The 26,126-nt window shown below is 30.0% G+C and overlaps 2 protein-coding genes across 2 annotated transcripts; both read left to right on the forward strand.

Annotated features, from left to right (window-relative positions):
* The first annotated feature begins 5,009 nt into the window (after positions 1-5,009).
* On the forward strand, positions 5,010-5,423 carry LOC113866632. Its single transcript, XM_027501447.1, has one exon. The coding sequence runs from the start codon at positions 5,010-5,012 to the stop codon at positions 5,421-5,423; it is 414 nt and encodes a 137-aa protein (XP_027357248.1).
* A 1,865-nt stretch (positions 5,424-7,288) lies between these two features.
* LOC113867250 (beta-carotene hydroxylase 2, chloroplastic) lies at positions 7,289-10,416 on the forward strand. Its single transcript, XM_027502435.1, has 7 exons — positions 7,289-7,885; positions 8,229-8,288; positions 8,408-8,479; positions 8,739-8,873; positions 9,071-9,196; positions 9,337-9,393; positions 9,796-10,416. Exons 1-7 carry the CDS (start codon positions 7,313-7,315, stop codon positions 9,874-9,876), a joined length of 1,104 nt encoding a protein of 367 aa, XP_027358236.1. The 5' UTR covers positions 7,289-7,312; the 3' UTR covers positions 9,877-10,416.
* The last annotated feature ends 15,710 nt before the right edge of the window (positions 10,417-26,126 follow it).

Raw genomic sequence — 26,126 nt, forward strand, 5'->3', positions numbered from 1 at the left:
TTAAATATAATTAATTTGAAATAAATAATTTATAATTTTTTTATTGTATACATTTGAAGGATCTAAATCCTAAATACGAACAGCGTAAAATGAGAAGAAAAATAGGAAAATGGTGGAAGAGACAGGGAATGACATGGGGAGCATTAGGTAGCTAATGGCGAAGGTTCAAAGGCGAAGAAAATGGCAAGTGTCATATGCATACGTAGGAATGTGGCATACGTGTCGGTTTGGACCAATGTTGTGCAAAAGAAGCACCGTTGTGGAAATTGTAAGAGGCATCGTGGAAGCCTACGACATCGTTATTATCCAATAGTCCCCTCCAATCCCCCTCCAATCCCCCTCCAATCATGCCCATCATAACAACTATAACATGATAACGTTCTTTTCACGCGTTATTCGTGACGCGTGTCAAAAACATTAAAATAAATGTATCTTTGCTTTAAATTATCTATAGTTTAATTTTAATGCACTGTCACTATGATTTTATAATATTTAATATTATTAATATATTGAATTGTATAGTGTTTTTGTTTGTATTAAAATATTTTTAATTGATAATCAAATATTAGTTTATTCATAGAAGTAAATATTATTTATGGTAACGTTATTTCCATTGAAGAGTGACTGTTAGAATCTTATAGTAAATTTCATCTGAACTGTTTTAATTACTAATACTTTCAATTCAGTCTAATTTTCCGCTGTTATTAAGCATTCATTTTTATTATTTTAATATAAAAATGGACATCATATATAATGTCGACTATAATTATTTTATTTTGTATATATATATATATATTTATTATAGTTGTATACAAGCTGCTTAAATATATGAGAAAATAAATAAATGCATAAAATGAAATCTACAAACAGATCACGAGTCTTGGTTACATGCATGCAGCATACATGATGTATACGTATGAAATGTACGAACACCTCACAACTAATGGAACTTGAACCATCTCAATTCACTCATCCCCTAAATTCCGCTGTCAAAATGTCATGCATGTTATGAGGGGCTAACTCCTCTGATTCCTCTAAATTCCTTCAATGTAAAGCAAAGAGAAAATAAAATTAAAAAATATATATTATCATTTTATGATTATGTAGTTATTTTTAAAAATTATTACCGTAATTAGTTTTACTAAAGAAATTGTGATAATAAATATTTTTTCTATTTTTTTTAGGAAAATATAGAAGGTGAAAATTAACTTGTCACTAAAAATTTATTATTTATTAAAAAATGAAATAATACTAATTTTTTTATTAAATATGGTCTTTTCATTAAGAAAATTATTAATATAAACTTTTAAAGTTATACCAACAAATAATATAGAAAGATGTTTTTCAAGCTTTTGAAGAAATTTAATAAAATCAAGAATGGTAGTTCTCATTTTTCATATATTTTAAAAGTACTTTTAGAAAATTACTGTTTTTAGAAATATCTTTTTAAGTGTCTCCACAGGATATTTTCATGAATATGGTAACAATTTAACATTTCCATTAAAGTGAAAAACTTATAACATAAAAACACTAATATATTATTTAATATTTTTAAATTTAAAGCTATATATATATATATATATATATATATATATATATATAACTGTTTTTAAAGAAGGATTAATATTCTTAGGAAGTAATTAATACTTAAATTGAACCGTGAGATAGAAACATTTGCAAGAAATATTACATAAAATTTTTATGAATATTTTATACATATCAAATACATCTTTACCATTTTAAAAAAACATGATTATGAGAAAAAAATAATTCTAAGGTCTTAAAAATAATTTTATAATTTTAATTAAGTATTTTATCCCTACAAAAGTTATATTATTTGAATTTAGTCCATATATAAAATATTGTTAAGATATAGTTCCTTACTTTTAAAATATTAAAAATTAATTTCTACTTTTAACTGAATTTTGTTAAGTAAGCAACTATACAACAAATTTAACTCATTATTATTTTTTTTGTACTTGATAATTATTTTTAATATTTTATTATTTTAAATTTAATATTATAAAAAAATCTAAAATTATTTATGTTATTTTAAATAATTAATAGTTAATCCAAATATTATTTTATTTTTATTTGACCTCTTTTCTTTTCTAGTCACCACTGCCCTCATCTTTTCGATGAGTTTTTGGACCAACAACCAATGAATTTAGTTTGTCTCATTGTACATTGCTCCTTACTATTGTATATCCATAGCATTGTGATGCATGCTCACTTGTCACCTACAACTGAGACTCGAATTCTTTTTTGATGTGATGAGAAATGAACGTTTAATTCTATTTTTATTTAAGCAAAAATAAAAAAATAACTAAAATATATTTTGACAATTTTTTATGAGGGAGGAGAAAAGGGTTAGGTGTGAGGGAAAGAGGGAGTTAGGGATAAAGAGGGCAAGCGGTGTATGAGTGGGGTGAGGTGAGAAGGGTGAAGAAGTTGGGTATGGGGAGAAGAGGAGAGGGGAGGTGAGGATGAGGAGAGGAAGAGAGGAGTTAGGAGTAGGGGAAAGAGGTAGTAGGGAGGAAAAAAAAAGTTGAGTATAAGAGGAGGGAGAACAAAGTTGGATATGGAAGTTAGAGAATGAGTGTTAGGCATGAGAGAGAAGCAGAGCGAATTCTCGTGAAAAAATTTGTCTCATTTTTTTCATTTTTTATTTAAGCAAAAATAGAATTAGATATCTGATTCTTATCTAATTGAATAAGATTTGTATTCCTACAACTCTTATCAAATCTAATTCTCTCAACATCTTGTGTCTTTTCTAATCGTTGTTCAGTTTGTATGATTTGCCTTATTGACACGATTTTGGATCAATGGTCATTTTTAATTTTGATATTTGTAAAATTCTATTACTTTTCTTTTACCTCTATTCACCACTTTCTCTTATGAGGATTTGAGTTTTCTGAAAATAAGATATACCATAAAACGTGTTGTGCGCCGATGATATTCTTGTAAACAATGAAGATAAGGTTCCTCTCTTCAATGGTGAGTTCCTCATTCTTGACAATGGCAGGGACCTTCTCTATAAATTCTACTATTTCCTTGTAACGCTCAACTTGCTTGCCTATGTGCACTAATTCTTCGTATAGAATAAGAATATTCGTTATTGTAAAATCAAAACAAAATCTTGTCAAAGATGAGAGAGAGAATGTGTGAAATTTTTTTAATATTAACTTTTAAATGATAAAATATTAAAAGTTAGTTGATAATGAGTTAGATTTTCATTATTCAACTCACTTAACAAAACTTAGTTAATAATAAACATAATTTTTAATAAATTGAAAAATTAAGAATTATATTCTAACAAATTTTTTTTCAAAGACTATAAATACAAACAATACAACTTTTGTAAAAACTAAATACTTGATTAAATCTAATTTTATAAACCAAGCACTCTCTAAATTAAATTATTAAAGTTGTACTTTGTTAATAGTCCAAAAGTCATTATACAAATTATAAGTGAAAGAATAATAATTTTTTTTTCGTCGGCTTAATCATCTTTATTTATTTATTTATTCATTATTTTGATAAAAAGAACGCACCCTTAAATTTTATTCCACCAAAAACCAAACGCACACCAAATTATTCAACAGTATTGCAGCAAAGAACTTATATACAGCTAATGGTACATTCTCTTTGCTTTATTTTTCTTTTTTTTTTCCTTTTTATCTATCAAGGATATTCTTTAGAAAGCAGTCGAAGATGAAAAAATTTGAAGCGTATAAAATATTTAATAAATTTTACCTTTCCAATAAAAAAAACAAAAAACTATTCAGACAATTAAAAAAACAAACCCTGAACGAAACACAGGCACGGAGTCCCTTAGTACGTGGCTTATATTTATTAGCCTGACATTAAAAAGTGTATATGGTAGGGTCTTTCAATTAATGAAAGGGAGCGACCAATTGATTCACCTCAATATTCCTATTCTTCACCGAAATCTCCGTACTGAACCACGAAAGGACCTAAGGTTTCAATTTTCTGTCTCTCCTAAGGCAAGTTATGGTCATAGTGCAGCCGCGATATCTCAGTTTTCAATCCTTTGACAACTCTTCACATCTTCCTTCAATGAACAGACAAATTTGAAAAGCCCCAAACTTTCTATACCTATCGTTTTCTTTTGGATCTTTTACCCTTTTAGATTTGCATGAGGTGGAGAAAGCATGGCCTTGACTGTTCTGCCTCTTGAAGTGCGTTGCAAGAGCAAGCTAAGTTCCATCAAGATTCCATTAAATTAATTACAATGATAAAAAATTGTTAGAGAATAAAAATGTTAAATTGGTGGATTGACAATCAATTAAAAGATATATAAGAAACAATAATTATAAATTTAAATTATTGACGAAGACATTTTAAATAAATTGAGCAATCACACTTTATATTCTATATAAATGATTTGATGAAATAGAAAGAAAATAAGTAGAAGAGATATAAAGTGATAAAAATGTGTTGTTCAAATGACCAGAAACTCAGAAGAAGAAAAAATATAATTCCTCTTCTTGAGTCTGGTTTAGAGGAAAATGGAGAAGAAAAAGTGTATGTAAAATTCACAGACATATTTACCCATTTTAAAACTCATCCAAATCAACACTATTCCTTACAAACGTAGTGAGTATAGGATTGTCTCCAAGCACCTTTTGTTTCCCAATAAGGTAAGATGCGTTTCCCTTCTGTTTTTGTTTTGGTAAGACATGGAAGCGAAAGTGAAAAAATACACTAATTGCAGAAGATCTTGATCTGTTAAGACATAAGTCTCACGTAATGAGTTAACAATCTATACAAGTTAGAGGACCTTATTTTAAAATTGCATAAAATATTTTAGATAAATAAATTACATAAAAATGACTCATCTTAAAAAAAAAAAAAAAAGGACATTATTTTGTAAGCCACTCACTCCGGGCACATGTTAATATCCTAATACCTTTCTTTCAGTGTGCCATGGTATTTTGTGTGATACAGTTTCAATCTGGACATTATTTTATGTTAGAAATTCGTAGATGAGCACAAGTTGGTCTTCTGCTGCTCCTCCAAATCCAACTGAAGGTCCTGTTTGTTATTGTGGTCTTGTGTGTCCAATGATTAGAGCAAAAACAACCAACAACTTTGGAAGGGCCTATTACGGATGCCCCAGGTGGAGAGAGCCAAACGGATGCACATTTTTTAGGTGGGTGGATAGTAGCTCTGAATCTTCTGAAGTGTCTCGATTTAGTGGGTTACAAAGGTTAGATGAGTTGAAGCAAAAGTTAGAGGCTGCATTGGAAAGGGAGAAGCATGTTAATGCTGAAGTTGAAATCATTCGCAAAGAAAGGAAAATACTGTGTTTCATTATGGTTGTGTCTTGGGTGTTTGGGGCATTTGTATTCATGTTTACTTTGGTCTACTCTGGACTGCATTGTAGATCATTCCCTTGAGTTTCCTTTGTTTAAACCAAGATGGGGAAGGAGTAAATTTTTCTTTTTACTGTTTTTAATATGAAATCTATAAATTGAGGGGAAATGTTGGGATTGATCATGACATAATTTTTATGGGTGTTTGATTTTTAAACCCTTTGATACTTTTGGTGGTAAATTTTAAGGCACGTTATAAAATGACAGTGTATTTTAACCTATTTTATGCATAAAATAATTATAACTGTTAAATTTTATATTAATAAATAATAAAATTAGTGATTTATTTAAAAAATGTAAATATTTTTTTAATTTTTAAAATATTAAAAAAATTAAACTTTTAATCTAAACAAAGTATCAAATTTAAGAGTTTTACCGTGTTGTTCTAAAATTTATAACTACATGTGGTTGAAGTCGTGAAAAAAATCTTTGATTGTGGATAAACATTTTTGTAATAGCGTATAGAACTAAAAGTATTCAAAATGCATGGTAGCGTGGTCATTTTTCTTCCCACATTCCTTGGATTGCTCGTGCATTTATTTAATTGGCTTACGAAAGAAAGTCGTGAAATTGTACCCGAAACATCAACATGCAGATATGACTACATACATCAACTTACAAATTTGACAAGGCATGTGTTTGGATATTTTCTTGTCACACTCTCTTTAATATATTATTTTTCATTAATTAAAGTATATTAACTGTAAAATTTAAAATTCATCAAATAAAAACTGAACCTCACTTAATTTAATTGAACTTATATATAACTTAATCAATGATAAAAAAATTATTAAAAAATATATAAAGATTAGATATATCCACTCCTGAGTGAAATGAAAAGATAAGTCTACGTAATTTTTTTGAAAGATTGTTTGGAACAAAATTTTAAAGGAAGGAGGAAAATAATTTTTTTATTTTAAATAAATATATCTAAATTTGATATATTAACATAAAATTAATATATTAACAATTTGTTATTATAAATGATATATAAAATTTTCTTAATTTAAAATTAAAAATATATTATCTCTTTTCTTTTCTTTTAAAATCATCTTCTAAATATACGACAAAGCGACATACTATATTTTATATTAGAATAATAAACTTACCGTACTCACAAAGTGTGTTTTACTAAGATTTTATATATTTTTGAGAAAATAAATATTTTAATATCATAATTATAAATAGTTTGAGTGATATAAAATACTTAAAAGATATTTATAACTTAGAATTAATTAAAAATGTAAATACATCATAATCCCAACCAAGTAGAAATTTCTAAACATATAAAATCAAATAAAATTTAATTAAAAATCTAACGTAATAATAATTTCTTATGATATATAACTTGTTAATGCTGAAATAATCATAAATAATGACATTGTTCTTAAATAAATAAAAAATACAATTAATCAGAGGATAATTACACTAATTCTCTGACAAGTGAAAAGTAACATTAAATATATTTACAGATATATATCTTATTTAACAACTTACTCCCCTTCTAAGCATAAATTTTTAGGTTTTAGTTATTATTTTTAATTAAAATCAAAATTTTACCTTAATTTTAACTAATATGAAATATTAATTTTGATCATTATTATAAGAATTATCAAGACAAATTTTTAATTTTAATTTGAAAAATATAGTATTAAGATCTCTTAAAACACTGCTCTTCAATTTTATACATTTTTGAGGAATTAAAAATCTTGTTAACATGTATTACATAAGTATTAATTAAAAATGAATAAATAAAAAATATAAATAAAATGACCTTAAAAACTACGATAACATTTATTGTTAAGAATAGTTTACTTTTATTTCCTTAACAACTATGTCATTCTCGAAACAAAATAAAATAAGCATACCCCCACAATACAGTGATGTTCCACGAGTGTCTTTTATGTTGTTTTATGAATGGCCCCACCAAAAAACCTCCATTAAAATGTTCCACACACAACAAAGAAAGTTGTGGCCTCTGTTCATCCTCCTTTATAAACCTTCACTCTAAACCTTCCCTCTTCACTCTCATTCCTCTCTCTCTCTCTCTCTCTCTCTCTCTTCCACAATTCTCAAGCTCAGCTCAAACTTCTATCATGGCGGCAGGACTCTCCGCCGCCATAACCATGAAGCCCCTCCTCCGTTTCCAGCAATCCTTCTTCCCCAAACCAACTCCAACACTACCCTTCTCTCCCTTAAGAACTCTCCATCACAGGACAACCCTTAGAACCCAAAAATTCACAGCCTTCACCGTTTGTGTGCTCACGGAAGATCCAAAACATCACACCCACATGCAAACTGAGGAAGAAGAACCTCTTTCTCTTCAAGGGAATCACTCTCAAGTTGTGCCAAAACGAGTGGCAGAGAAATTGGCCAGAAAAAAGTCAGAGAGGTTCACTTACCTCGTTGCAGCAGTTATGTCTAGCTTTGGCATCACATCAATGGCTGTTTTTGCTGTTTATTATAGATTCGCTTGGCAAATGGAGGTAGGTGCCACCTTCAAGTTGAATAAACTTTTACTTTTATCTTTAAAATTATATAATCGTACATTTTAGTTTTAAAGTTTTGTTGTTAGTTTTTGATTTCATACAAATTATTTATTATACATAGTTATATTTTAACTTTTTTTATATCGCTGTTGTTGTCCGTTAAAAGAACTGTAATAAACGTACAATCGATTTTTAAAATCTTACAGATTAAAATGTATATAATTTTAAAGACTAATTTAAGGGTTTAGTTATGTTTTCACATTGGCTTCATGCTTTTATATTTGGTCTTGATTGGAATGTGAAGATGATGTGAACATAAATTTGGGTTTGGTTGGTGTAGGGTGGAGAAGTTCCTTGGTATGAAATGTTTGGCACATTTGCTCTATCAGTGGGTGCTGCTGTAAGTACTATTAACTAGTTATTTTCCAATTCAATTTTGGATGGTTTTTGAATTCAGAATTGGGTAGGTTCTTTGTGAATTTTGGGTGATTTTTTCAACTGGGTGTGTCTGATTTTCAGGTGGGTATGGAGTTTTGGGCTAGATGGGCTCACAAGGCTCTCTGGCATGCTTCCTTGTGGCACATGCATGAGGTGTGCTTTCAATTTTTTTCTTCTTTTCTTTAAATCATGCCTACACTTGGCTGTTTATTAAATAAGGGAAACAAATAAGCATAAAAATTCTAATTTTTTTATGCTTAATTATCGGTTTTTCTATTTTTGCCTAATTTTTCAACACCACAAAGTTCAAACCCAGAAGGAAAAATGTTTGTGAACAACCAACCACCGTAAACTATTTGATCAATGCAACCCAAACGAACAAAACTGAACTTGAAATTCACTTGAATTGCAGTCCCACCATCGACCAAGAGAAGGACCCTTCGAACTTAACGATGTATTTGCAATAATCAATGCTGTCCCTGCCATCGCTCTGCTTTCCTACGGATTCTTCCACAAGGGATTGGTCCCTGGCCTTTGTTTCGGTGCAGTGCGTACATTTCCTAAAATCTTTTTCATTTTTCTTTTAAAAAGAATGATATAAACATATTTTAAACTCTAACTAATAATAAAAGAATTTTGTTAATAAATGTTCTAAATTAATAAATAATAATTTTTTATTAAAAATTATGTTCAAATATATTGTTTAACAAAATTTTGCGCTGAACACTTTTGAACTATGAGCAGGGTCTTGGAATTACGGTATTTGGTATGGCCTACATGTTTGTACACGACGGTTTGGTTCATAAGAGATTCCCAGTGGGGCCCATTGCCAACGTGCCCTATTTCAGAAGGGTAGCTGCGGCTCACCAAGTAATTATTATTAAGATAACATTATTTTAACCCATGCTTATTTTCATGTTTTAGTAACATAAAGCCAAATCAACAGAAGAGGTTTCGTTTTCTCTTTAGCATTTGTTCTTATATCCATGATGTCTTTGTCTTTATTTCAGCTTCACCATTCAGACAAGTTTAATGGGGTGCCATATGGGCTGTTTTTGGGACCAAAGGTAAGCGTTGCAAATTTTGTCTCTTTATATCTTGTTCTTATTTATTTGTTCTGCTTAATATATTTTTAGGTGTTAACAAGTTTTTCTTCTAAGTTACTTAATTTATATTTAGGATCCATTTAATGGATAGAATAAAATTATAGAATAAGATAAAAAAAAAAAACAATTATCTTCTTTCGGGTGTAATTTGCTTTTAGTATACATTTTTTATCCTGTGAAGAATCTATGTTAAAAAAAAATTAAGATAATGTAATATATTTAGTTTAAAGTTTTGGTATGCATCAAATATAAAATAAGATAAAAATTTATTAAAATAGGATAATAGTTTATTTTATTTATATCGTACTTATGTCATATTTTTCTTCATCTATGTCACAGTAAATAACTAAATATGGTATGCAGGAACTTGAAAAGGTGGGAGGGCTAGAAGAGCTGGAGAAGGAGATAAGTAGGAGAACAAGATCATACAAAAATAGTTCATGACATACTAATCAAGAGCTGTTTCAAAGAATTATCAGTGTAAAGCAGAAATAGTAAATGAAATCATTTAAAAATTTTGCTTGCACTTACCTGATTATTATTCACAGCAAGATATGAAAAAGATAGATATGAAATAAAAGTAATAAACAAAAGGGGGTGGAAGAAATAATTGGTGCCTTCAAAATTGGCTTTCCCTTGGAAAGTAAATAAGTACACAAATAAATAAAAATGAGCCACCTTGTATGCCCCAATTTGGATGGTGCAGTCAGCTACATTCCATATACTTACAGAGGTAACAGTGTTTGTTGGTCCCTTTGTGTGGGGCATTAAGCTGTGTATGCCACTAAAGTGGGAAAGGGCCTATTATTCTACACCACCAGCTACAGATACATGAAGGGTAGGGTAAGGTTTTCTTGGACTCTAATGTGGTCCCTCAATTTCAATGTGAATAACAATATCAGAGTTTTTGCTTTTGAATTTTTTCCATAAATTGTAAACATTTGTTATTAAATAATGTAAACATTAGTATGTGATCTATCCTTTTATGTTTATGAATTATGATTATCCAGCCCCTACCTATGGTCTTACATAAATCAGCCCTTAATCTTTGGAAAAGTCAAATCGTATAAGCATGATCCCTTACTATCACACAACAAGCTACTACTTTCATCGTAAATCCCTTAGCCAGTGTTGCACTTAATTTTTGTTTTCCCACGAAGTCTTGATCTAATATAACATATTTTTTAATTTAGATAAAATTGGACAAGATAAAAAATTATATATAATAAATTTTATTAAAAATTATAACAATTAATAGTGTCAATGAATTAAATTACATTGACTTCTACGATTTTTATAAAATATATATATATATAACCTTTTATCACTTGTAATATTAGACAAACTAAAAAAATTGATATAACATATATACACATGTAATTCATAATTATTTAAATAAAACTATAAAAAATTATACTTTACAAACGTTGAATTTGTTAAAAAAAAATGTTACTCAAATCGGTGACTATTTCAAGCACTAACTATATTAAAAAAATGTGATGCATATTTAGTCACTAAATTTGGTTATTGATATAAATGAATAATTTTCAAATTTTTATTATTCAGTTGCATTTTAGTTAACAAACCTGCTTATAATTTTAAAAAATAACACTTCAAAATCACAAAATGATAAATATATTGAAAGAAGTATATAATCCATGACGTGTATTTGACTCCTAATTAAATGAAGAAAAAAAGTATAGAATAAAAATAGCAAAAGAATCATTTATATAACAAGTGTAAAAGAAAAGTCTTAAATCATAAAAATGTATCTATGCATTGATGAGATTGAGAGGTAATTCTCAATGTCATTTGCTTATAAATCAGGCACAATATACAACTCTAAATACAGATAAGCATCTAAAAATAATAAGTCTAAAAAGACTGAAGTTAAAACAAACATAAAGAGAAATACTAAATAGACGTAATGATAATAATAATAAGAAGTTCTAAAATTTTAATTCTTCAAATTGAATATATTTTCATAATTTAATATATTAATTACAAAGTTGAAGCATATGTATAGAGAAGTAAAAAATGAATAAAAAATATGATAAGAGGAAGACTAGCTAATATATCTCTACTATTTTCACGTAATTAAAATGTCCTAAACATTAGATTAGAACATACAAAGAATGACATTTCTCACTGAAAGCAAAAATGAAAGACTGAATACTAGACTAGAACTTTGTCCATGACTATACCCCTAGACAAGAAATGTATATTCTTATGGCCACAAAAGCATTTTTTTTATCATACAAACTTGTAATTGTAAAATAATCACATGAAGTGATGACACATTAAATTTTCACATACTAATTGATAAATGTTTTGCTAGAGTGTCATCTGTAAAGTTCAACAAAATAGTTAGATGCTTGTTGGTTAAAAATTCAAATCAATTCATGTAATTTAATTATTTAAAGGAATGTTTCTGAGAAATAAAGAATTCAGCTCAAAATCGTTCAACTTAATAGCACTAAAATTAGGCAAGCACCTAAATTGTGTTTCACACGAGGAAACTCTCTTTTTTTTTTAGATCATGCATTAAATTGTATTAATTTTTGTAATTTTTATAAAAATTTACTATATATAATTTTTTATTTCTTGTAATGTTATACAGGTTAGGAAATACTATACATTTTTGTCAACTTTATCATTTGTAGAACCACATCAAATACATATATTTTAATATTAATGATGTCATCAATGGAACTAAAGCAATACCAACCAATATATAGAGTTTAAATTGTTATCTCATGTGAAATGACACAAATTCTACAAGATCTTGGCAATGTGAAAAAAATCTCTAAATCAAAGTAAGATAATAGATAATGAATAGAAATATTCTTCCAACAAAATCAAAAATTTTTATTTAGGAGTTTGGAAAGAGAAAAGGAAAAGAATTTAAAGGTAAAAAAAGAGAGGGAAGGAAGTAATGTTATGTTCCTCTCTTTTGTTTGAATATTTATCTCTTCAAAATGAGTACTTAAAAATTATAAAGAAAAAAAGTTTTGTAAAACATCTAAAAAATTTTAAACATTTTTTTTATTTAAAAATTCTAAAACACGAAAACTCTTAAAAGTGTTCTCCTCCTCTTCAAAATTTTTTTCCTTAAATTAAACTTATAAACAAAGTTTAAGTCTTAGAAAGTTAGAGACACGCTTTAAGAAACACTAACACAACATAGAACAAGAGTTTATTTTTCTCTATTTTGACAAAAGAAAAGTCTAAAGAGCTAAATACTTGAAATTTTAGCCTAGAGAAGCTTGGTGTGAAAGAATACTTCAAATTTTTATTTGCAGTTGTAAAATTTGTTGACATAATTAAAAATCTTGTTTTATGTGATAAAGAATGAATATAGTTCGCTAATTTTATGAGTGAAGCAAGATAAATTCTTATATTTTACTCTAATTGGGTTGTTATGTAACTTATCTTCTATTTAAAACTTGTTCTTTATCTAAATTCGTGCAAGTTCTTTAGTTTTCTCTAAAATGCATATTTCATAAAACAATCATTTTTTAAAATCTTTTCACTGCCTCTCTTTTTTATAACCTATTTGTACAAAATGCTTTATATATATATATATATATATATACACACACACACACATAATTCAACCTCCATTTTTGGAGTGATTCTATGTTTTTCACTACGCCAAAATGAAGATCTGAGAGCGGTTCCGTTTTGAATTAGAAAACGTTTAGAACTGCTCTAAAATCTTGCGCTATCTGATTTATTATATTTAAGCGAGCGGTTAAACAAGCGCTATCTGATATTAATGTAGACCGCTCTCCAAAGTATAGGTGTAAGATTATAGAGCGGTTATGCGTGAAATTGCTCTCTAAAGTATAAATGTCGACTGCAAATATGAAATTTGAAATTGATTTCTTTTTGAATTTTCTGTTGCAAAATAAAAATTTATTATTACATTTAAATCAAAATTTAGAATTGATTTCTTTGTGAGTTTTCTTCATTTTTATCACAAATCAAAATTGAATCTTGAGTTTATATATTTGGTGTTAACCAAAAAGTCCACATCTACATGAACCAAACACAAGTAAGCAGAGAAAAAAAAAAGAACAAATTAATAGGATAATTTTTAACATTAGTAGAGAGAAAAAGAAAGAAAGAGAGAATGAATGATTCACCGTTAACAAAGAAAAGAAGAAAGAAGTACCTATAGATGTGGAAAAATTAGCATAAAGAAGATGAAGAGAGCAGACTAACACAGAATGAAGAGGTACCTACAGATGGAAAAAAGAAAACTAATTTGTTAACGAAAGAAGACAAAGAGAGCAGGCTAACAAAGAAGATGAAGAAAACATAAAGGAGTAAAGAAGAAACTTACAGTGAAATAGACTAGCTTGTTAGCTAAGAAGAAGAAATGCGTTGAGCGTGTGCATTTATAAATGACTTTAATACATTAGAGAGTGGTTCTTTATTAACCGCTCTCCAAGAATGAGATTAGAGAGCAGTTTTTTATTAACCGCTCTCTAATGTGTACTTTAGAGAGCGGTTAATAGAGAACTGCTCTCAAAAGTATAGTTCTGAGAGCAGTTAACAAAGAACCGCTCTCAGAAGTATAGATCTGAGAGCGGTTAATAGAGAACAGCTCTTTAAATATATAATTATAAAGTAGTTTTTATTAACCGCTGTCTAAGTTAGTGCTCTAAAAGCTCATTTTTTATGTAGTGTTTTCAAGCACAACAACCTTCTAATGGTATTCATGTTTCTTATGACATATCACATACACATAGTGGAAATGGAAATAAGGAGATAAAAAAGGATGGCATATACCAAAGTGAAAGGCAATGCTTAAAGAAATTAGTACCAAAAGGAGTCAAGGGATGTGAAGAGGACTTTGGATGCACCATAGCAAGAGTAGAGAAGATGTTGCGGTAGAGCTATAACATAGATGTTTGTGGCAGTAATAATGGTAGCATGAGTAAAAAAAATATGAAGGTTAAGTGTGTTGTAACCGATAGATTTTTGCACTCAAATTGGTGGTGGCAACAGTGATATATGGCCAAAGGAGAGTGTATATTTTTAAAATAATAAAATATACAATAAATTAAGTATTTCTCAAAAGTGAACGTATGTTTCACTAATAAAAATTAAATTGAATTGTTTATAATTTTAAAGCATAAATTGTAAAACATTAAAATTAAAGAAATTTGTCAAAATTAAGTGTCAAATGTTAGAATTTTATTTAATCCATTATGTAATTTCTATTATGCAATGACTATTATGAAATTACCTTTTCCCTATTAAGATCTTGAATTACGTTGCTCTCACAAACACAATATATGGTTCTCCTACAATTAAAGGTTTAAAGAGCACTAACCTGAATCCACTATTCCTTGATGTTACCTCTCTCTTTGATATCGTTAATCCCTTAGTATTTTTCCCAACTCTTCCTTCCTCTTTCAGGTCTTCTCGGATGGTTGAGAGAAAATTCTTTTTTTGCGTTTACCGTGAGCTCACTCAGAGACCGTGAAAGTAAGAATAGAGAATATCGTAACCCTCATTTGGTAACCGCTCTTTAATTTATATAAAGGGAGAGGGGAAGGTTTCCTTATAATTGTATTTAAAATTATACCCTTAATGACTCTATATTTTATATTTAACTACCATCACATTAAATCATTAATTAGAGTCATGCTATAAGTTACATAAGCCACTATAATAAGATTATTAAGATAATCTAACAATCTTCCACTTGACCTATGTGACGACTTGAAGATTCAATAAACTGTAAGTGCACATATCATTGATAATATCAAATCATCATCTTCTAATGATTTAAGTTGATCGGATCATGGCGATCACAAGTCATTTGACGACATGATTCCTTCCAAGTATCACAGAACCAACTCAAATCAAAACAGTTTTAATCAGTCATACTACAAACTGTAACTCTGATGTGTTTTTAACACTCAACCTGTTATCAAACTTAAACCATACATATACATTAACACAATTCATATAACAAGTAAACAAGCAGAAACAATACTTTTATTAAATTCCCAAAATGTCTACAATAATATGAGCAAAACAATCTATACACATATATGTGAATCACACAATCATGCTAACAAGGACTTGCCTATAATGCCCATTCTACCAACATGGCCAGAAAATATTTTAGAGGACAATCCCTTATTTAGCGGATCCGCTATCATTAAATCAGTACCAATATGCTTAATAGACACTTTCTGTTTTCGCACTTCTTCTTTCACTGATAACACAATCATGCTAACAATGACTTGTCTATAATGCCCATTCTACCAACATGGCCAGAAAATATTTTAGGAGGCAATCCCTTAGTTAGTGGATCCGCTATCATTAAATCAGTACCAATATGCTCAATAGACACTTTCTGTTTCTGCACTTCTTCTTTCACTGATAAGTATTTTAAGTCCATATATTTTGCTCCCTTTGAATACTTATCATTCTTAGAGAAGAAGACGGCTGCAGAATTATCACAGTACATTCTCAGCAGCTTTTCTATATTATTAACAATACCAAGCCCTAAGACAAAGTTTCGTAGCCACAAAGCATGAATAATGGCCTCAAAGCATGCCATAAATTTCGCTTCCATGGTAGATGTAGCAATAATAGACTCTCTTCCATGAAATTGCACCTGTAGCTAACAAGAAGATGTAGCCAAAGGTTGATTTTCTTGAGTCTACACATCCAGCATAGTCTGAATATGAGTAGCCAACCACTTCTAATTGACTAGATCTCCTATAAGTAAGCATGTAGTCCTTGATGCCTTGTAAATACCTAAGGACTTTCTTTGCAGCCTTCCAGTGGTCCATTTCGGGATTACTTTGATATCGGCCTAACATTCCAACAGCAAAATTGATATCAGGTCGAGTGCATGTCTAAACATATATTAAACCCCCGACCACTGATGCATAGGGAATAGATTCCATTACTTTCTGCTCTAACTCATTCTTGGGATATTGCATTTTACTAAACTTGTCTCCCTTTTGAATTGGAACTATCCCTGATGAGCACTTTTTCATTTTAAATCTTTCTAATACTTTGTTGATGTAGCATTTCTGAGACAATCCCAGTAATCCTTGTGATTTATTATGGAATATTTCTATTTCAATCACATAGGAAGCCTCACTCATATCTTTCATCTCAAAGTTCTTAGAGAGAAATTCCTTTACATCATGCAACAGCCCAACATCATTAGTAGAAAGAAGAATGTCATCAACATATAGGACTAAAATGATTAACTTACTCCCACTGACCTTCATATAGATACACCGGTCAACAATGTTCTCTACAAAATCATATGACGTGATGGTATCATTGAACTTAAGGTATCATTGTCTGGAAGCCTATTTACCCATATATTGATTTCTTTAACTTACACACCATACTTTCTTTACCTGGGGTCAAGAAGTCATCTGGTTGATCTATATAAACTTCCTCTTCTAAGTCACCATTCAGAAATGTGGTCTTTACATCCATTTGGTGGAGCTCTAAGTCATAATGAGCCACCAAAGTCATAACAATTCTTAAAGAGTCCTTCTTTGAAACTGGAGAAAAGGTCTCTTTATAGTCTATGTCATCCTTTTGAGTATATCCTTTAGCAACAAGTCTAGCCTTGTATCTCTCAATGTTGCCTTTTGAGTCGTGTTTGGTCTTAAAGACTCACTTGCAACCGACTCGTTTTGAACCTTCAGGCAACTTGACTAGGACCCATACCTTATTGTCACTCATTGATTTTAACTCTTCTTTCATGGCATTCAATCATTTTTCAGAATTGTAACATTCCATGGCTTGCTTAAAGGAGACTGGATCCTCATCAATACCCAAGTCACATTCATGCTCAAGTGAGTAAATCACATAGTCATTCAAAATAGCCGGTCTTTTCTGCCTCACAGACCTCCTTTATGCTATCTCTTGTGTTCACCTTCCTCTTGCTCACTTGTGACTTGCGCATTTTCAGCTGGTTCATCCTTTATATGTTGTTCTTGTATGTTTGGAACATTAACTTATTGTCTCCTTATGTTGTGTGACCGTGATACAACAAGAGAAACAACAACTGGAGAAGAGACACTAACTACGGTAGTTTCCGCACTTGTCTCTTTAATTTTCACCTTTCATGTTTCACCACTCCCACTAAACTGACCATTTTCAATGAACCTTGCATTTCCAGACTCAACTATTATCATACTATGGTTAGGATAGTAGAATCTATATCCCTTTGATTTTTCAGGATAGCCGATGAAATAACTACTTATGGTTCTAGCATCAAGCTTCTTTTCATGTGGATTATACACTCTTACTTCTGCTGGACAACCCCAGACATGAAAATGTCTTAAACTGGGTTTCTTTCCTATCCACAGTTCATAAGGAATCTTTAGAACTGCCTTACTAGGAACTCTATTAAGCAGATACGCAGCAATCTTTAATGCGTACATCCATAAAGACATAGGTACAGAACTGTAACTCAACATATTCCTAACCATTTCCATGATAGTACGATTCTGTCTTTCAGCCACACCATTTTGTTGTGGTGTACTAGGCATAGTATACTGTGCACATATGTCTCGACTTTCCAGAAGTTTTGCAAATAGACCTAGACATTGTCCACTTTCATCAGATTTTTCATAATATTCACCACCCCTTTCTGACCTCACAACCTTTACCTTTCTATCCAGTTGCCTTTCCACCTCATCAATGAACAACTGTAAGACATCCACTGATTGAAATTTTCCATGCAACACATACAGATAACAATAACGTGAATAATCATCAATGAAGGTAATGAAATATCTTTCACCACCCCAAGATGGGATATCAAACGGACCACAAATATTAGTGTGTATCAACTCTAAGAGTTGACTGCTTCTTGTGGCTGGATTCTTTGATGTGTATTTAGTTTGTTTCCCTTTAATACAATCCACACATACATTCCAGTCAACAAAATTCAATTGAGGTAAAATTTCACTTTTCATTAACCTCATTATCCTTTCTTTGGATATGTGACCTAACCTTTGATGCCACAAGAAAGCAGAGCATTCATTACGCATATTCAAATTACTACTAATACTCTCAACATGAAACAGAGATTCAACAAAGTTAACATTAAGATTGAAACGATATAAACCATCAATTAATATACCAGATCCAAAATAGTACGAGTGTTTATACAAAGAAAAGGTACTGTTTCCAATCTTAAAATTAAAACCAAATTCGTCCAACTTTACAACAGAAACTAAATTTCTAGCACATTCAGGAACATAAAGACACTTTTCTAGATCTATGCAGCAACCAAAATGCAAGATCAATCTGTAAGTCCCTATTCCTTCTATCCGTGCCTTTATTTTGTTTCTCATGTACAAGAACTTTTCAGTTCCGCTTATGGGCTGGATCAAAAGAAATCGCTGCATTACATGTGACACATGAATAGTTGCACCAGAATCTAACTACCAGGTATTTTTAGGTACTTCAATAAGATTTGATTCAAAGCATATTGAAACATAATATATACCTTTCCTTTCGAACCAAACCTTTCTTTTCGGACAATCTTTTTTGAAGTGACCAGTCTTCTTGCAGAAGAAGCACCTCTGGCCCCTCTAGATTCGGCCTTCACGAACCTTTAATAAAGCCTTATCCTTCTTACCTGGCTTATCCTTGCTACTACTAGCCCCTTTATGAAATGTGAGATGGACAAAGTGTTCTTTCACCTTCTTCCGCCTCCCTTCCTCCTAAACCAGCATGACCTTAATTTCCTGTATGTTCCATTTATCCTTAATGGTGTTATAATTCACCTGGAACTTACCAAACTCAGGAGGGAGTGAGTTTAAAATGAACTGTAATAGAAAGAATTCCTTTACCTCCATGCTCATTGATTTCAACTTTGCCGCTTGATTGATCATGTCAGTCACATGGTCATGAATGGGCCATGACTAATCAAACTTCTTAGTAGTTAGCTCAGTCAACAGGGTGCCTGTAATAGACTTATCAGTAATGTCCGATTATGCATACTCTTTTACCTTTGCCATAAATTCCCTAGCATTTTCAATCTTTGGCATTAATGGTTTCACATTTTCAGCCATAGTCATCTCCAGCAAGCTTAAACTCAGCATGTTCGACCTTTTCCAAGCCTCACAAAGAGTTCTTTCCTCTTCAGACTGGTCTCTGTGATGGCTGCAGACTCTTGTTCCATAATGATTGCTAGGTCTAAGTCCATAACACCTAGCTGGAATCGAACTTGTTCAGCCCAGTCATCATAATTAAGCCTATTGAACTTGACTACGCCATTGCTCATGCCATACACATTCATAGAGACTGAAATATTTAACACATGCTTAAACATTTATGCTTTGAATAAATTCAATGGATTCAGACAGTCAACTGTTATCAATTATGCATCTAAGTTTACCTTTGGATAACGCCTAAATACACAATTTATCTATAATGATGCTAATAAACAACTTTAATTGATAACCAGACACTCAAAATAATATGAAAGTCATCTTTGGATATACAAACATATTATGAAGTGTTTACATGTCTCCTTAATGTCATTAATCATATGCAATGATCCACTTTTGGACGATCTTCTAGCGTTATAATTAATGAGCTAAATTGTTTCACTCTTTGTTTTCATATAGCATCAAACAATTTTGAACAATTTATTCCACACAATTAAATGCTTAAAAAACTTTTAAAACTAGGCCATTTTGGTGACTAACAAGCTACCCTTAAAATTAAGCACTAAATTGTGAAGTTCTCATTATGATAATGTAATTTAGAATTAATTAACTTGAGAATTTAATCACTTTGGTGAGTAAAATTTACTTTGATGTAATTCTAAAATTATCTATATATTTTATGAATTAAATTCCTTATTCTGCCGTACAATTCCTATGCACGGTCGTGCTTTTACTTAATGCATAGTATTGCTTCGATGAAGCAAGGCTATGCTCATTTCTAATGCATGCCCCTGCTTCCTGAAGCATGGTTGTGCTTCCTAATGCATGGCCGTGCTTATAATTGATGCATGGTCGTGCTTACAATATGCAAGGTCGTGCTTCCATCATGCAAGGCCGTGCTTCATTGAAGCATGGCCGTGTTTGTTCCTGATGCGTGGCCCTGCTCCCTGATGCATGGCCCTGCTCACTGATATATGGCCCTACTCATTGATACATGGCCCTGCTCATATTACAGATTCAAAATTCAATGTTTTTAGCTTTCAAAACCTTAGGGTTTTCAATTATTGAATCCAAAACAATTATTCAACATCAAAATAATGCTAATCCATCATATAAAATACTTAGGGTTCATGTAATTTGGGAAAAACTTTAATGGAGAACCAATCTCTTATAGAGAATCAACGAAATTCACAACCTAACTCTGATACCAACAATTAGAATTTTCTTTAATCCATTATGTAATTTCTATTATGCAATGAATATTATGAAATTACCTTTTCCCTATTAAGATCTTGAATTACGTTGCTCTCACAAACACAATATATGGTTCTCCTACAATTAAGGGTTTAGAGAGCACTAACATGAATCCATTATTCCTTGATATTACCTCTCTCTTTGATGTCGTCTATCCCTTGGTATTTTTTTTCAACTCTTCCTTCCTCTTTCAGCTCCTTTCGAATGGTTGAGAGAAAATTCCTTTCTTGCGTTTACCGTGAGCTCACTCAGAGACCATGAAAGTGGGAATAGAGAATGTCGTAACCCTCATCTGGTAACCACTCTTTAATTTATATGAAGGGAGAGGAGAGGGTTTCCTTATAATTGTATTTACAATTATACTCTATATTTTATATTTAACCACCATCACATTAAATCATTAATTAAAGTCATGCTATAAGTTACATAGGCCACTATAATAAGATTATTAAAATAATTTAACATCAAAATAACATTAATTATTAATAATTAAGTGATGTCATAATTATATCTATTTTTTTTATTTTCATAATATCAAAAGTTGGAACTCATAAAAATATTTGGGGAAAGGCTATTAAACAAAAAATAATCTTACACACAATTGAAAGAGAAATTTACCAGATTAAAAGAAATGATTTTAATCTTTAAATATACAAGCAGTATCAATATATATAATTTAATTGAAGTTTTTCTTTTCTATCTCTCCCTTATTATTTTATCACTTCTATTTTTTTTATGTCTTTTAATCTCACAAAGTGAACCAACTATTTTCATTCAAACATAATCTAGTAGCAAACTACCTTTAAAGGTAGAATCGTTGATAATAATAAAAAAAAATGGTAACCCTATGAACTCATTCCACATGCTCCAAGTTTCTTAGGGAGGTAGGGGTGACACTAACATTATGTTATTTATTTTTTCCCTTCACATGAACCTAACCTAACAATCTTTTTGTTTTGTTCTGTGAGAAGTAAGAAACGTGCAAGCTATACATGGCGTGTACCCATTTGGTTTCTCCAATTATTTTTGTTCCATAAAGCACCATAGTGGTACATGCACCTTTCTCAATCGTCAATTGTTACAGATGGATTCAGACTATAACTTTTCCTAAATTGTTTGGCAGTGTTCCCCATCTAATTCACACCTGTCATTCTTACCCAATATCTTAAAGTGTGTTATTCAAATAATTCAATATATTTTATTTTAATTATATTTAATCTCCATCTTTCTGTTTACAACTTTTCTTTTGAAAATCAAGTCTTTCACGTGGAAAAGAAATTTCACATTAATTAGGAATAGAAACAGAATATTTCTTATAAGAGTGTGTATAATTTCATTTTTTAATAATTTTATTTTTCTCTCTTTACATGTTAAAATATATGTTATTTTTATTTAAATAATTTCAATTTTTTTATTTTTATAATTATATATAAAATAATAATTATATAAATTTTGCTTAAATAAAAATAATAATAGATACGTACGAATGATAATAGGTAATCTTCTATTACTATCAAGTCTTATTAATTAATACTTACGGCGTATATGTATTGTTCTATCGTGTAACTAAGCTTAATTATGGTTTATTTTATTTAGACAACGACCAAAATTGACTGAGCTCGCACCAATATTTGTAATTATACTTTTGAAAATAGGGTGTAACTTGTATGTATTACTAGGATAAATTTTTAGTGTTATTTAAGTTTAGATACGTTATCTAGTAAGTTTAATAATATAAATAACTACATCAACTTTCAAACTTACTAAATAATGTGTCAATCAATTAATGTGAATATCAAAATTGTCATATAAAAGCCTCTAAAATAAAAAAAATAAATGTAATATTAGTGTTCACTGCTATTGGCAGTAAGATTAATCATCTTTAATTTGACGGAACAAAATAATTTAAACGTCTATTTTTTTTTCAAAAAGGTTAAGTGATTTTTAATTTTAAAAATATACTTAAAATATTCATAATAATTATATAATTTGAACGTCTATTGTGTTGAATGTGCAAACACAAATATATTGTTATATAAATTAGAATAAATGGTTGATGATAATTGATAAGGATAAAGTTGTGATATAATAATAAACGAAACTCATCTACAATTGCCTTGCCTTTTAATTAATTAGTAATCACTATATTTGCTTCATAAGACAATAAAAATATAATATAAATTATAAATTACCATCTATGAACTAATGATATTAATTTATCGATGATCAATGCCAAATAAGAAAAAAAATCTATGCACCAAAAAGAAAATATACAATACCAATATAATATAGGTTTTCTGACAGTGGCTTATATTATTAGATCGATTCTATCGTTTGTAGTTTAGTTTTTTTGGTACAAAAGACATTCCAATTCCTCTGTGCAGGATTGCAAATGTAGATTCAATTTTCAGAATACAAGCAAATCACGATTATTTCTTAGTTAAAGTTTCTCTTAAGGGTGTCGAATGGAAATTAATATATGGCTCATGCAGTGATTTTTCTTTATCAAGTGATTGCATGAAGGAAGATACAACTTTTGGATGAGGAAAAACTAGAAATTAGCTAACAAATCATAAGAAATATGCCTACACTAATAGACTAAGTAACAAACAACATGAATGTTACCCACGTATTCTTTCATACTCTCCTTTTTAAAAATTTAAAAAATAACAAATAAAATATTAATTTAAAATTAAAAAAATTAAATTATGTAATATTTATATTTTTTAATAAATTTTAACCAATAATTAAGAATATGTTAGAAAGTTATTACTAATATGTTTTAATAAATAAATGTAATCAATGTAAAGTAAAATAAAGAACAAAACTAAATATATTTGATTGAGTGTTGGAAACTATTATAAGATTTTTATAAAAAAAAAGTAAATTTTAGTTTTAATATGTTTAACATCGTAATCAAATTGTTTTTATTACAATCCTATGTCTTTGTTAAAAATCATATAATAAAAAAAAACTATAATTATCTAAGTATACTTGTTCACAGGTTATTAGTATCAAACTTTAGAAGTTTGAGTTAGATTGATATAAATAATTAAGTTTAACTTCAAGACTTATTTATTTAAATAAATAACTTGAATCAATCATTTAAAAAGAAATATTGAAATAACACAACTCATTTATTCCTCTAATGGTGCGTAGCAGCTCTTCCTCTTAGCCAATGTTATTCTAAAGTGATAGAATTACACTGATACCACACGTGCGTGCATACATGCACCCGTTGTCCTATATTCATGCCATTTTTTCAATCTAACTGCAGTTTGTTCATATTACGATCCAGTATCCTTTATCACAATTTTATATTTTTTATAAAATAAATATTTCTTTTTAATAAAATTTTATTATTTTTAAGTGTTTAAATTTATTCTTGAAGATTAAAAGATAACGAACTTCTTCTTCCTATCAGTTATATATATATATATATATATATATATATATATATATATATATATATATATTATGAAGTAGGGTTTAAAAACTCATATTATTAACTAAAATTACGAGGAAAAAATACAGCGAATTTATCCGTAAGCAAAGAAAAATGAGTTCAACTGGGCGGAGATTTAAAACAAATAACACTATTTGATAATAAAAGACCAAACCTAACAAAATCATAAGTCACCATATTAGCTTTTCTGAGGGTATGAACACATTCCACTCTTTGAATGCCACCCACCATTTTAACAATATGGTTGACTAAAGAGTAACGAGGATAATCTCAGAAACAACCTTCATTTTAAAATTGGATAGCTCCAGCTGAATTTGATTCAATGATAAAATTAGCCTCAATTTCATGATCCTTAATTAAGTGAATGCCATGATAAATAGCCCACAATTATGCTTGAAGGACAGAATAAACTCCAACCATTCCTAAATATGCAAAGATAAAATTACCAAGACAATCTCTGAGAACACTTTTACACACCACTAGTTTTGATGAGGAAACAACTCCATCATAATTGAGCTTCAATGCTCTATTTACTAGCCGAACCCAGCTAATATCAGGTGCAGCTATCAAAATAGGAAAGGTTGTTTTAGCATCAAAATCATCCTTTCTTTGAATAGTACTAATCTGACCTTGTATCTCATACAACACTTGGCAAGAATTAAACTGGACTTGATTAAACACAGTCAAATGCTACTGCAAACGTTGTATTCCATACATGATTCAGATCATTCAGACTTGCATTCAGCCACTGTTTCAATTGCATATTAAAGAAATTACCATGCATAACTCTACCAGATAAGTTATACCAAATTATATTATTGAAAATATAATCCTAAAGAATGTGCAGAGATGTTTCACAAACTACACCACATAACAGACAACTAGCATCTATCGTTAAACCTCTTGAAAGCCTCCACTCATTTGAATATAGACTATCATGAGCAATCCTCCATAGTAGACATCTAATACACTCAGGTCCCTTCTATTTCTGGATTGAATTAAATAAATGACATGGACTAGTAAAAGATTGAGATCGATACACCTCATAAGCATTTTCAATTGAAAAGCGACCATTTGAAGACTCCCTATTCTATAATATCCCTGTTATTATCACCAGAATTAGCTCACGAACTGACTCCAAATTCCAATCTCCATCTCCATCTCCATCTATATACTCAGCCATAACTTTATCTTTTTCCAGCAAGGGAACCAAAGCTACTGCCACATTAACAATCAGTCTAGAACTTCATCATTTTGCCATCACCAATGTTCCAAGCAATAAAAGGTTTAAACTCTTCCCAAATTGAACATATCCCTTTCCAACAGTAGAAGAATTTTATCATTTCCACAACCATATTTTTCTTAGAGGACTTTAACCCAGAGTTTGTCTGATTGAGAGCACAACTAGCAACTATTTTTCATCATGAAGTAGGAATTAACCTTACGTGATTCCCTTAGGCCTAAACCTCTTGCATCCTTAGGACGACAAATACTTTCCCAAGCAATTGCATGTATCTTGCGTTGATTATCAGTATGACCCCAAAGGAACGCTCTATAGGTTTTATCAATATCATCACAAACCAGTCTAGGAAAAAGAACAGTTTGCATAGTATATGACGGAATAGCTGCCAAAATGGATTTAGTTAGAGTAAGCCACCCTACATAAGATAAATTCTTTGCCTTCCAAGTACTCAACCTACAGTTGACATTATCAAAAACAGATTGCAGGGATCACCTATTCACTCTATCATGGTGAAGTTGAACACCCAAAATAATTACCCAGGTTATTA

This window comes from Abrus precatorius, unplaced genomic scaffold (assembly GCF_003935025.1).
Source record: "Abrus precatorius isolate BTA unplaced genomic scaffold, Abrus_2018 Scaffold5, whole genome shotgun sequence".
NCBI lineage: Eukaryota > Viridiplantae > Streptophyta > Magnoliopsida > Fabales > Fabaceae > Abrus > Abrus precatorius.